General features: G+C 42.9%; 1 protein-coding gene across 1 annotated transcript in view; it reads right to left on the bottom strand.

The window, feature by feature from the left end:
- Window positions 1-499: 499 nt before the first annotated feature.
- Window positions 500-13,646, bottom strand: part of LOC111859612 (receptor-interacting serine/threonine-protein kinase 2-like) — a 37,024-nt gene continuing 23,877 nt past the window's right edge. Inside the window, 8 exon segments of the mRNA XM_023842433.2 lie at window positions 500-5,741; window positions 6,622-6,805; window positions 6,918-7,067; window positions 8,768-8,864; window positions 10,656-10,759; window positions 11,044-11,167; window positions 11,478-11,622; window positions 12,106-12,231. Of these exon segments, the coding sequence (XP_023698201.2) occupies window positions 5,647-5,741; window positions 6,622-6,805; window positions 6,918-7,067; window positions 8,768-8,864; window positions 10,656-10,759; window positions 11,044-11,167; window positions 11,478-11,622; window positions 12,106-12,231 (1,025 nt within the window). The 3' untranslated portion in view covers window positions 500-5,646.

Genomic DNA, 13,646 nt, shown 5'->3' with positions numbered 1-13,646 from the left:
CATTTGCCTGAGCTGGGTGTATTTCCTTTTGTAGACATCATTAAAATTAACATTTAATGCTAACTTACTAAAAACACAGGGTGGTGTAGTGGCACAGTGCCCATAGCTTGTGGGATAGACTCCAAACCCCTGCAACCCCAAACAAGTGGGTACAGCACATGGATAGATAATGCCCCTTAACACATACTTAACACATATGTATACATGATCATCTTGTAGCACACAAACCCCACACTGAGGAATGTACAACTGCAAGTTGCAAACTTTTAGAGTACCTTGGAGACTTCTTGCAGAAAGTGGGTAAGTGGGTAACCCCTATAGTCTCTGTGATCTTACTGGGAGATTTTGACGCACACATGAGGAACAGTGATTGGAAAGAATGGCCTCTCTGATCCAACTTCGTGTAGTCAGTTGTTATGGGACTTCTGTGCAATTAAAAACACTGTTGCGTTTAACATGATCACAGTGGATGAGATGTGAATATGGCACCTGTAAGAAATGCAGTACCAGTTTTATTAGCTGAATATCAACCAAGTCATACATCAGAATCAGAATCAGAAACAGGTTTATCAGAATCAAAATACGCTTTAATTTGGATCTGTTTAAAGCTTCTAATGCAGGCTTCCCTAATTTTAACACCCCTAGTTATTCAGGACCAAATTCCAGTACTCCCCTTGTCATCATTCAGTACCAGGTGCCGGTACTCCCCTTGTCATCGTTCAGAACAGAGTGCCAGTACTCCCCTTATCATTATTCAGTACCAAATACCAGTACTCCCCTTTGCATCATTCAGTACCAGGTGCCAGTACTCCCCCTGTCATTCACTTCTAGGTGCCGGTACTCCCCTTGTCATCATTCAGTACCAGGTGACGGTACTCCCCTTGTTATTCACTTCTAGGTGCCGGTACTCCCCTTGTCATCATTCAGTACCAGGTGACGGTACTCCCCTTGTTATTCATTTCTAGGTGCCGGTACTCCCCTTGTTATTCATTTCTAGGTGCCGGTACTCCCCTTGTTATTCAGTACCAGGTACCAGTACTCCCCTTGTTATTCAGTACTTGGTGCTGGTACTCCCCTTGTTATTCAGTACCAGGTACCGGTACTCCCCTTGTTATTCACTTCTAGATGCCGGTACTCCCATGGTTGTTCAGTACTAGGTGCCGGTACTCCCCTTGTTATTCAGTACCAGGTACCGGTACTCCTCTTGTTATTAACTTCTAGGTGCCGGTACTCCCTTTGTTATTCACTTCTAGGTGCCGGTACTCCCCTTGTCATCATTCAGTACCAGGTGACGGTACTCCCCTTGTTATTCATTTCTAGGTGCCGGTACTCCCCTTGTTATTCATTTCTAGGTGCCGGTACTCCCCTTGTTATTCAGTACCAGGTACCGGTACTCCCCTTGTCATCATTCAGTTCCAGGTGTCGGTACTCCCCCTGTCATTCACTTCCAGGTGCCGGTACTCCCCTTGTCATCATTCAGCACCAGGTGCCGGTACTCCCCTTGTTATTCATTTCTAGGTGCCGGTACTCCCCTTGTTATTCAGTACCAGGTACCAGTACTCCCCTTGTTATTCAGTACTAGGTGCTGGTACTCCCCTTGTTATTCAGTACCAGGTACCGGTACTCCCCTTGTTATTCACTTCTAGATGCCGGTACTCCCATGGTTGTTCAGTACTAGGTGCCGGTACTCCCCTTGTTATTCAGTACCAGGTGCCGGTACTCCCCTTGTTATTCAGTACCAGGTGCCGGTACTCCCCTTGTTATTCATTTCTAGATGCCGGTACTCCCCTTGTTATTCAGTACCAGGTGCCGGTACTCCCCTTGTTATTCAGTACCAGGTGCCGGTACTCCCCTTGTTATTCAGTATGAGGTGTCAGTACTCCCCTTGTTATTCAGTACCAGGTGCCGGTACTCCCCTTGTTATTCAGTACCAGGTACCGGTACTCCCCTTGTTATTAACTTCTAGGTGCCGGTACTCCCCTTGTTATTCACTTCTAGGTGCCGGTACTCCCCTTGTTATTCAGTACCAGGTGCCGGTACTCCCCTTGTTATTCAGTACCAGGTGCCGGTACTCCCCTTGTTATTCACTTCTAGGTGCCGGTACTCCCCTTGTTATTCAGTACCAGGTACCGGTACTCCCCTTGTTATTCAGTACCAGGTACCGGTACTCCCCTTGTTATTAACTTCTAGGTGCCGGTACTCCCCTTGTTATTCACTTCTAGGTGCCGGTACTCCCCTTGTTATTCAGTACCAGGTGCCGGTACTCCCCTTGTTATTCAGTACCAGGTGCCGGTACTCCCCTTGTTATTCAGTACCAGGTGCCGGTACTCCCCTTGTTATTCATTTCTAGATGCCGGTACTCCCCTTGTTATTCAGTACCAGGTGCCGGTACTCCCCTTGTTATTCAGTACCAGGTGCCGGTACTCCCCTTGTTATTCAGTATGAGGTGCCGGTACTCCCCTTGTTATTCAGTACCAGGTGCCGGTACTCCCCTTGTTATTCATTTCTAGGTGCCGGTACTCCCCTTGTTATTCAGTACCAGGTACCAGTACTCCCCTTGTTATTCAGTACTAGGTGCTGGTACTCCCCTTGTTATTCAGTACCAGGTACCGGTACTCCCCTTGTTATTCACTTCTAGATGCCGGTACTCCCATGGTTGTTCAGTACTAGGTGCCGGTACTCCCCTTGTTATTCAGTACCAGGTGCCGGTACTCCCCTTGTTATTCAGTACCAGGTGCCGGTACTCCCCTTGTTATTCATTTCTAGATGCCGGTACTCCCCTTGTTATTCAGTACCAGGTGCCGGTACTCCCCTTGTTATTCAGTACCAGGTGCCGGTACTCCCCTTGTTATTCAGTATGAGGTGTCAGTACTCCCCTTGTTATTCAGTACCAGGTACCGGTACTCCCCTTGTTATTAACTTCTAGGTGCCGGTACTCCCCTTGTTATTCACTTCTAGGTGCCGGTACTCCCCTTGTTATTCAGTACCAGGTGCCGGTACTCCCCTTGTTATTCAGTACCAGGTGCCGGTACTCCCCTTGTTATTCACTTCTAGGTGCCGGTACTCCCCTTGTTATTCAGTACCAGGTACCGGTAGTCCCCTTGTTATTCAGTACCAGGTACCGGTACTCCCCTTGTTATTAACTTCTAGGTGCCGGTACTCCCCTTGTTATTCACTTCTAGGTGCCGGTACTCCCCTTGTTATTCAGTACCAGGTGCCGGTACTCCCCTTGTTATTCAGTACCAGGTGCCGGTACTCCCCTTGTTATTCAGTACCAGGTGCCGGTACTCCCCTTGTTATTCATTTCTAGATGCCGGTACTCCCCTTGTTATTCAGTACCAGGTGCCGGTACTCCCCTTGTTATTCAGTACCAGGTGCCGGTACTCCCCTTGTTATTCATTTCTAGATGCCGGTACTCCCCTTGTTATTCAGTACCAGGTGCCGGTACTCCCCTTGTTATTCAGTACCAGGTGCCGGTACTCCCCTTGTTATTCAGTATGAGGTGCCGGTACTCCCCTTGTTATTCAGTACCAGGTGCCGGTACTCCCCTTGTTATTCATTTCTAGGTGCCGGTACTCCCCTTGTTATTCAGTACCAGGTACCAGTACTCCCCTTGTCATCATTCAGCACCAGGTGCCGGTACTCCCCTTGTTATTCATTTCTAGGTGCCAGTACTCCCCTTGTTATTCAGTACTAGGTGCTGGTACTCCCCTTGTTATTCAGTACCAGGTACCGGTACTCCCCTTGTTATTCACTTCTAGATGCCGGTACTCCCATGGTTGTTCAGTACTAGGTGCCGGTACTCCCCTTGTTATTCAGTACCAGGTACCGATACTCCCCTTGTTATTAACTTCTAGGTGCCGGTACTCCCTTTGTTATTCACTTCTAGGTGCCGGTACTCCCTTTGTTATTAACTTCTAGGTGCCGGTACTCCCTTTGTTATTCACTTCTAGGTGCCGGTACTCCCCTTGTTATTCACTTCTAGGTGCCGGTACTCCCCTTGTTATTCACTTCTAGGTGCCGGTACTCCCCTTGTTATTCAGTACCAGGTGCCGGTACTCCCCTTGTTATTCAGTACCAGGTACCGGTACTCCCCTTGTTATTCAGTACCAGGTGCCGGTACTCCCCTTGTTATTCAGTACCAGGTGCCGGTACTCCCCTTGTTATTCAGTACCAGGTGCCGGTACTCCCCTTGTTATTCATTTCTAGATGCCGGTACTCCCCTTGTTATTCAGTACCAGGTGCCGGTACTCCCCTTGTTATTCAGTACCAGGTGCCGGTACTCCCCTTGTTATTCATTTCTAGATGCCGGTACTCCCCTTGTTATTCAGTACCAGGTGCCGGTACTCCCCTTGTTATTCACCACCAGATGCCGTTACTCCCCTTGTTATTCAGCACCAGCAGATATTTAGAGGTACTGTTTCTCTGAACAGAAAAACAAAGAGGTGTTGGTACTGCATATCATGTGTCCGAGTACCAGCCCACTTCAAGCATGGATCCTGACCCAAGTAAACATTTCTTACTTTAAGGTTCATGTGTCCAGTGGAGATTGGAATATAGTCAGTTTGGAAACCCAGAGTTTTTGTTTTCTTTCACCATCTTTGTTTCATGTTTTTTTTATCCCCTTTTGCAGTGATTTTAAATATTCCATACCAGCAACTATTGCCATGTCTGCGTGATTTTGTGCTTTATGCCCTTAAAATGATAATGCTGCTACTAAATGTAATATGCTTCCTCTGCATTAAAAATGGCGTATCTTTGCATTCGTCATTATGTACCTGCAAACTCATTATATTTAACTTCGTAATCACATACATCAAAAACACGGAAATGCTATTACATTCATACACTCACAAGTCATTTTGAGTAATACTGTCATATAAACAAATGTTTCTAATTCAGTGTGCAAAGATTTGTTCCCCACTAGTGTGTTTCACCATCTCAAATGCATATTGATTCACTGCTTTGGCCAGCAAACACAATGCATATGTTAAAGTGAGCATAAAACGCGCACCATCTGGAAACAAAATGTGGTATTTCGTATTCATTTTGCACTAGGAATTATGCTTATACTCCATATTTGTTGATAGTCCTCAATAAAATACAGCAGCATGTAGGGGCGATGTTTGGCCCTGTGGGTTAGGAATACCCCGTGACTGGGAAATCCCCTGGCAGAGTGATGTCACCATTGGAATCTCCAGCAAGGCCCTTTACCCTAATTACTCCACGGACTGGCTGACCCTATTTTCATTGCGTTGGACAAAACTGTTCTAAATAAATGTATGGTGATGTAATAACACAAGTAATCACTGCATATTTGCAGCAGTTAGCCTGCCTCTGCTGCCCTCTAAAGGTCACAGAAGCCTTAGCACATATCTTTGAATACCTTTTGGACAAACTGGAGTGTTCATTCACCTCCTCCTTTCATTGGTAAGAAATGAGGTATGGAATTTAAACCATAATATCTGAATATCCTCTAGTGTCCATCACTAAAACAAAGACCTTAAACAACTGCTACTCAAAATTCATGGAACCAAAAGTCACTCTAACACACACTTTCATTTTTTCTTGTTCTGGCACTGCAGCACCTTGTGAGAACCTGTCATATTAGGTTGCCAAAGCTGTCGTTGAGGGGGGGCGTTAATGTCATTTGGCCTTGCTGTCGTACATCGTCTCAGGCTCCGTGTCCAACTCTGTCAGACAGCAGTAGCCCAGGATCTGGCTGTATCGAGTGAAGGCATCTGGCAGAGAGATAGATAGATAGAGAGACAGCAAAAGATAGTGAAAACCCACTCAGTCAAACAGAAAGCTCCAGTTAGATCTTAAAAAGACAGGTATTTAAGACTATAGTACTGGTTACTGACAGTAATGATGACATAATGCATATATCATGTGACTCTATTGTACCGTAATGCAAAACCAAGTGGGCCAGATAACACAGAGGTACTTTCACCACCTACTTCCCATTATTCCGGTTTTTGTTTATTTGATTTTGTTTCATTTAGTTTTACAATTATAAAAAAGTAATGTTACATCATTCTATCCACCTGCGAAGATGGACGGAGGAGACTAACGTGGGACATGATCCAGGTTTATAAGATTCTAACAAATCTGGATGCTGTTCAACCAAATAGTTACTTCAAAATTAGTTCAAGCACATGAACTTCTGGCAATTGGTGGAAATTAGCAGGAGAACATTTTAAACTGGATTTTGACTTCTCTACCCAGCGAGTATATAGATAGAGGATGGAATAGTCTTCCTGTTAGTGTAGTGCAAGCTAAAACCTTGGGTTCCTTTAAATCAGAGCTAGATAAGATTTTAACAACTTTAAGCTATTAGTTGAATTCTCCCCAAGCGAGCTTGATGGGCCAAATGGCCTCCTCTCATTTATAAAATGTCTCCTTGCAATGCTATTACAAAATATCTATATTTTGAGGAATCTACAATGGAGACAGTAGGATGTAACAATAAGTGTCATAAAGGACTTAAATCATAATATAAATAGAGAGAGACCTAGCACCATCAGAAACATGATAGTGGTTGTTCTATTCTAGTGACATGTAAACCCCCCAGTATCATTTTCACAATTCTTAGTGGTCACAAATTCCCTCCGGCCTTACCATTCAATTGATTGAGGAAGCTGGGGCGCCTGTCTTCAGGGAGGTAAATCCCAAAATAATAAACGGGAACTCCAGACAGGGCGATGGCCACACCAATGAGGGAATTTATGGTGTCCCAGTAGAGGGGGACAATGATGAGAAACAGACTGCACAGGCAGTAGATGTAGGGAAACAGCAAAGTCAGCTGCAGACACAAAGGAAAGGCTTGAGTTACTGAGAGGACTAAAGACAGCGAATGAAGGAAATGACTGAATGATGTTCAGGACAGCAGGTTCCCATGGAAACCTCACTCTTACCTTGACAGGCCTGTGTCTGTCGGGCTGTGTGATGCGCAGGTAGATCTGTCCAGCCACGGACAGGCCTACAAACAGCCAGTAACTGAAGCTGAAGTAGTTAATAAGCTGGAAGACATCTTCCACACAGAGGAAGATCAGCCCCATTATTCCCTATGGCAGAGCATGATATTGACAGCATAAAAATACTGATTGTTTTGAGAGACATAACATTTTATTGTAATAGGACATGAAATAAAAATCAGGGTACAAGGTTATGCTTTACATTGACTGTAATTCATTACACATTCATAAAGCATTCATAAGCCGCATGAAAGTATAACGTATCCTAAAATACTTTAACAGAGTAAAATACATTCATAAGAAACATTACATGATAAAAACAAACATTATATAACGTTTGTTATTAATGTATTTTAAATATGTTAAGGAATGTTAGGATGTTAAGGTATACTTAAATGTTCTATGAAAGCACTATGAAAGCATTATGAAGGTGCAGTGAATATTCTACAAATGCATTATAAAGACATTATGAAGGTGCAGGTCATGTAAAGCGTTACCAGACACAAATAGGTAGCCGAGGTTTGGAGTCGTCTTCCTGCTAGTGGAAAAGCTTAGTTCATAGTTCATAGACTAATAAACAGTGTCAGTGTTTACCATCACTCAAGTCGCATATTTTTGTGGGGCCCTGTTGACCACAGAAAGTCACTACACTAAACATTAAATAAACACGTTCCTTATTTAGAAGATGCTGAAGCAGCATGTTGTGCTAACTAGCTAGCTAGCTTCGATCTTCTCACTCTACTTGCTAGCTGGGATGCTAGCAAGACAGGATATCTATTGCTCTATTACACACACACACACACACACACACACACACACACACACACACACACACACACACACACACACACACACACACACACACACACGTAGGGTAAACATATCCTTATGGGGACCGCTCATTCATTTCAATGGGAAAAATGCTAACGCTAACTATGACAACCTTAACCCCTACCCTGCCCTAACCATAACCATAAGTAACCTAACAAAATACAAGAGTTTTTGCATTTTCAGTTTTTTCATAGCATTCACCGATTTTTATAAAATAGAGTTTTCCCTTATGGGGACCAGGAAACCGGTCCCCATTAGGGGAAAAAAACGGATATTTATCACGTTATGGGGACATTATGTCCCCATAAGGATAGGTAAACCCGCTCACACACACACACACACACACACACACACACACACACACACAAAAATCAGAATCAGAATTATACTGAGAGCGACTAAAAACCGTGGACAAATTTCTTGTATGCGTAAACACACTTAGCCAATAAAGCTGATTCTGATTCCGGGGACCTAAAAAAATGTCCTTACAAGGTAAAAAGTTACAGGTCCCCACAATGTAATCACCCAGCTGTGTGTCTTTGGAGTACCGGGCTAAAACCCAGACACAGAGAGGCTGGAGAGAACATGCAAACTCTGCACACACACACACAACAGCCCTGGGGGTGGGTGACAATGCTGCCCACTCTTCCATGTACCACCCAAAAATAGATAGATTAAAATCTACCAACATGTTAGTATTATCAAGGATGCACATAACTGGTACCTTTAAATGTGATATGTGCAGCAATCGATTTCTGTAACAGCACAAATGCATACTTATTTTATGTGCATTTGTGCTGCTACGACAAGAAATTACTGTGCATTTTAACCTTTATACTGCAGATTAAGTATGAATTAGCATATAAAGCGAATGTGAGTACCATTTATGTGTGTCCCTGAGTTTTATGCAATATGTGTATTCAGTTTTGCTGAAAACCCACTTCCAGGTGTGCACTCACGTTGAAGATGAGGGCCGGCACAGGGGTAAAGCGCTCGACGTGGATAAGGCTGAGACTACGAGGCAGATGGCCCTCTCTGGCACCCACAAAGAAAAGCCTGTAAAACAGACCCCTCAGTCAGCCACTCAGCAGCACAGAGCCACCGATGGGGGTTTGTCCAAGACCTATAGCCCTCATTCTCGATTACCTCAAAATTAAATCACTTTAATGGAATTTTAACAAAATACACACTCTGTGGTCAGTTTATTAGGTACACTTACTTGCTAATGCCAACAACCTGCTTCCCTAACCACTGCATCAAGTGACTGCAACTGAATACAGATAGCATGTAGACAGGGTCAAAAGGTTCAGTTACTGATTGGCTGAGCTTTAGGATGGTTAAGATGCCTGATCTTTGAATGTGGTGTGGTGCTTGGTGGCATGTGTGGCAATTGCAGGGTTGCCATTTTGGATTTTCGTGCACTAGAGTGTCTAGGATTTACAGAGAATGATGTGATCCATAAAAATCCAGTGTACAGTATTACACTGTACACTGTCTGTGGGTGAACGGTGAAATTCAGGCCACAAATGCACGAATAACACCCAGTACAATGGTGTGCCATATGGCTTCTCTGGATGCACGTCTAACCTTGAGGCAGTTTAATCAGCAAAAGTGGGTCCTTCCCAGTACTAACTATATCTACTTAATAAAACGACCACTGAGTGTATATGGATTTACATATATGTATCAAAAGTTGTGATTCATATTCACTTATAAATTAAACTCTGCAATGTAGTGCATTTTATTTTGTTTTCTAATAATACTTCAAATTACCAAAAAAGACAGACACATAATTCTCCCTAATAACTATCTTTATGAATCAATTTCAGACACCACAAAATTCAAAGCATATCCACAGTTTCTTTAACAAAAATGTATAATTAAGGCAACAAACAGGGTCCTGTTCTGTACCGCCGATTAAGGGCCTTGCAGCAAACACAGTCACAATCACACACTCTGGTGATTCAAACTGTGGGATGTGAAAGAATTACAGCGGAAAGGGTACAGGTGAGGGGATAAAAGTAATTGTGTGTGTGTGTGTGTGTGTGCGTGCGTGTGTTAGGGGGGTTGAGGTGGGGGCAGACCTATCTTGACATTGCAACCATTACAAACACCAGTAATGATCTGAGCATCATTTGCCTATACACATTACACGATGCCAACAAATGGCTAGTACAAGGCTAGTGTGTGTGTTTGTGTGTGTGTGTGTGTGTGTGGGGGGGGGGAAATCAAGACAAAGATAGCAGCCCTAGGGGGGCCCTTCAAAAAGATTTTGAATACCACTACTCTGGGTGATTAAAAGACAACGGTTTACTTAAACTGCATGTCTTTGGACTGCAGCAGGCAACATAGGCAAAGACAGGGAGAAAACACCCAGTTACACTAAGCCAGGGTTCGAAACAGGATCTCATCCATGGAGGTGTGGGCCCCCTCTGCCGCCCATTCAGCCACAGGCCCCCAGGAGTACAAATCAATTCTCAATAGAACTGCATCTGACCCTACAACAGCATTTACATGATCACACTGTGATCTAAGTATTAGGAAGAATCACTTTGTTTTTCATATTCTATAATCATCAATCTTCAATCAGTTTACCATGGTAAGGATGTCTCTAATTGGCTCATAGTACATTTGGGCTGCACTCCAACCAGGATAAATGGATAGAAGATGGGCAATCATATTTTTTTTGTTTATTTTCCCCTCCCCTGTAATAAATGAAGCTTACAGAGTCATGCTTCTCCTGGTGATGCCACAGCGTCCCAGGCTTCCCTTCCGTTCTCCCCCCCTTTTGACATGACAGGGGTACTCATGTGTCACACCCACCATTTTCCTACATTGCCCCTTTACCTGGAGGCTGCAATGACGGAGGCGTTCAGCCCACCATAGCAGGACATCGCCACGGAGATGGGGATGGTCCACTTCAACGGTCCAAGCACCTCGTTCCCAAAAGTCTGAGGGTCATATCCACAAAAACATCAACACAAAACAAGCGCAATATGGAGATCCGCATTCAGAAAATGTCAAATTAACTGAAGCAATATGGGTGTACTCCAACATTTTCCATTGTCTTTTTCCCGTAAATTAATTAAATTAATTTCTACCTATCTAATTAACTGTTTTATTTAAATAAATGATGACTTCTATTTAGAAATTAGGGACTTCACATGAGGCAAAGGCTCAACCTGTACTGGTGCAGAAAAATTTGTGCTGTGGGGCGAATGTTACTGAATATTACCACTGCAACTGCATCACTGGCCAGCAACGAAGACATATCGAGCACTGCATAGTATGCCACGTTGGTCAGCAGATAGATGATAGTGACTATAGGCATAGATATGGCAATGGCCAGAGGCAGGTTCCTAGGTAGAAGATGTGAGAGAAGTCAGAGGCTAGAGAGCATGGATTCCTATAAAAACTAATGGTTAATGAACCTTTATAAACACTTCACACATTTATCATTATAAAGACCACTGTACTGTAGTCAAAAGTCTTATTTTTTTAACAGTAAATTCACATTCTAGAATTAAATAACATGATGATACAATGTATTCAATTATGTAATCCGATTAAAATCACTTACAAAATCACTGCTATGATACAAGGTAACCTTGGAGATCTGTAGCATTTTTGTCAGACTAATAAGGGGTGAACTCTGATTATGGCTGGTACCTCTCTGGGTTCTGAATTTCTTCTGTGACAAAATTGAGGGTGTCCCAACCAGAGTAAGAGAAGAGGGCGGAGTACAGGGCCAGAGCGATGCTTCCGGGATCTGTGGAAGCACCTTCAAATGGCTTGTTGAAATTCTGTGTCTGACCTCAAATTGAGAGAAAGGAAAGTGATGATTTGAGTCCATTATAGAACAGATCTCTGTTATCGACTCATGTGTCAGCTGGAACCCCATACATATTTCAACGAAGAAACATACTTGTACATTATTGTGCGAAAGTTTTAGGCAGTCAAAGAAAATGATGTTTAAATGATAGTTGGTGTAAAACCAACGTCTGTAAAAGTATGTTAGCTTAGCCCTCTGAGGAGAGGTTTGGGATCTGAAGCGGTGTTCATCTAGCCGTCCAACTAGATCTCAGTGACTTTTTGGTAAACAGACGAAATCCCTGTCTGTTTATATTGTGTCACTCTTAATGTGCATATATTCTCATGTCAAAATGTGTTTTTGTTCTGAGCAAATACACACTTATTATCAAGATAATCAGCTTTCAGCATTTCTTTTGCTTTTTGCACAGTACTGTATATACACACAAAAAAAACCTTCAAGTCCCCAGACACGTGTCCCCCTCACCTTGCACTATCTTCAGGATGCCCACAGCAATTATGACAAAAAGGGAGATGAGCTTGGTGTAGGTGAAGAGGTCCTGAACCCTGGTGCCCCATTTCACACAGGCACAGTTAATGAAGACCAGCATACCTGATAGAGCAGGACAAGACATCATATGGCAGCCAGCTAAGGGTGTAGAGATGCATCGGTCTCTAACATCAGAGTCGATTTTTGGGGGCAAAATAAAGATACCCCTACTTCGGGACAGGTAGATGCACAACGTAGCAGCCCTAGCATGCAAATTTCTGAGACGTAGGATGACAGGGGAAGGTTAATTAATATTCATAGAATAGAATGGAATAGAATTATTGTTTTTGTACATGTACAACAAAAACCCCCGCGCACTTCCCATCAAAATGCTATAAAACATAAATTAAGAAAAAGAGAAATAAGAAAATAAAATGGAAAATGTGCAGTATCAAGCTTACATTACTTATAGGAAGTACTACCTGAAAATCTTTGCAGGGGGATTCCTTGGGGAAACTCGACCCTGTTCCAAGCACAGAATGCTCTCCCTAATGGTTAAGGTATTATGGGAAATATCTCTGTTTTGTAGACCAAAAAACTGTTCTTTTTGCTAGCTATGCTAGCAATAGTCAAGACTGAGGTAGCTAACTAGCGGTCTAAGTAAAAAGCAATGTTATTGTATATTGTGCATCTATAAGGTTAACAAATCAGAATCAGCCAATATTTGTTAAAAATCAAGGTCCAATACATCACTCTTAGTTAATATTTAAAAATTATCAGCATTCCAAGTTAGCGGCAATTTAGGCTATAAAATAATTGAATGGTTACATAACTTAAAGATTGAATTATTCCCCTAATTAATTGCAATCAAATCAAATCACTTTGGGGCCAATGGCAACCATACAGCCAGCATTTTAATTGCTGTTTTATTTACTGCTGCGAAGGCTTTGTGTGCATCCATCTCCTAAGCTGGAGAAAATATGGCAATGCCAAGTGTCAAGCAGAGGAAGATGGAAGCAAATTCCACAAAGAAATCATTGAGTCTCCAGGAATACATAGAGAAATGACCCAATTCCACAGCAGAATGCACTATGGTTTATATGAAATTTGAAGGAGTTGTACTAATACAATTAAAGCAACAATCTCTATTGAGCAAAATAACCATTCAATGAGATACACATTTTGCTTATACATAAGTGACTGCAGTCATCAAGCTGGTCTATGGCACCTGTTTGGGATTTGAAACTGGGAGTAAGGGAAGTATACTTCTTCAGGTAAAAGGTATAAAATGAGCAAAATGTAAATGTTCAAGCAGTGTTGACAGAGCCATTCGTCTAGAGCAGGGTTCTTCAAATCTAGACCTCGATTCCAAATCCAGGCCTTGTTTTCAGTTCTCCCAGGTAGTTAGTTTAATAATGACTGATTCTGATTGGTCAGAGGCTTCACACCTGACTGACGGGTAAAGGAAGGCTGGAAAACCAGCAGAGCTCGGACCTCGAGGACCGTGATTTGAATAACCCTGGTCTAGAAGATTTAAA

Source organism: Paramormyrops kingsleyae, chromosome 4 (genome assembly GCF_048594095.1).
Source record: "Paramormyrops kingsleyae isolate MSU_618 chromosome 4, PKINGS_0.4, whole genome shotgun sequence".
Lineage (NCBI taxonomy): Eukaryota > Metazoa > Chordata > Actinopteri > Osteoglossiformes > Mormyridae > Paramormyrops > Paramormyrops kingsleyae.
Note: the sequence above shows the minus strand (reverse complement) of the source record. Positions and strands in the feature narration are given on the sequence as shown.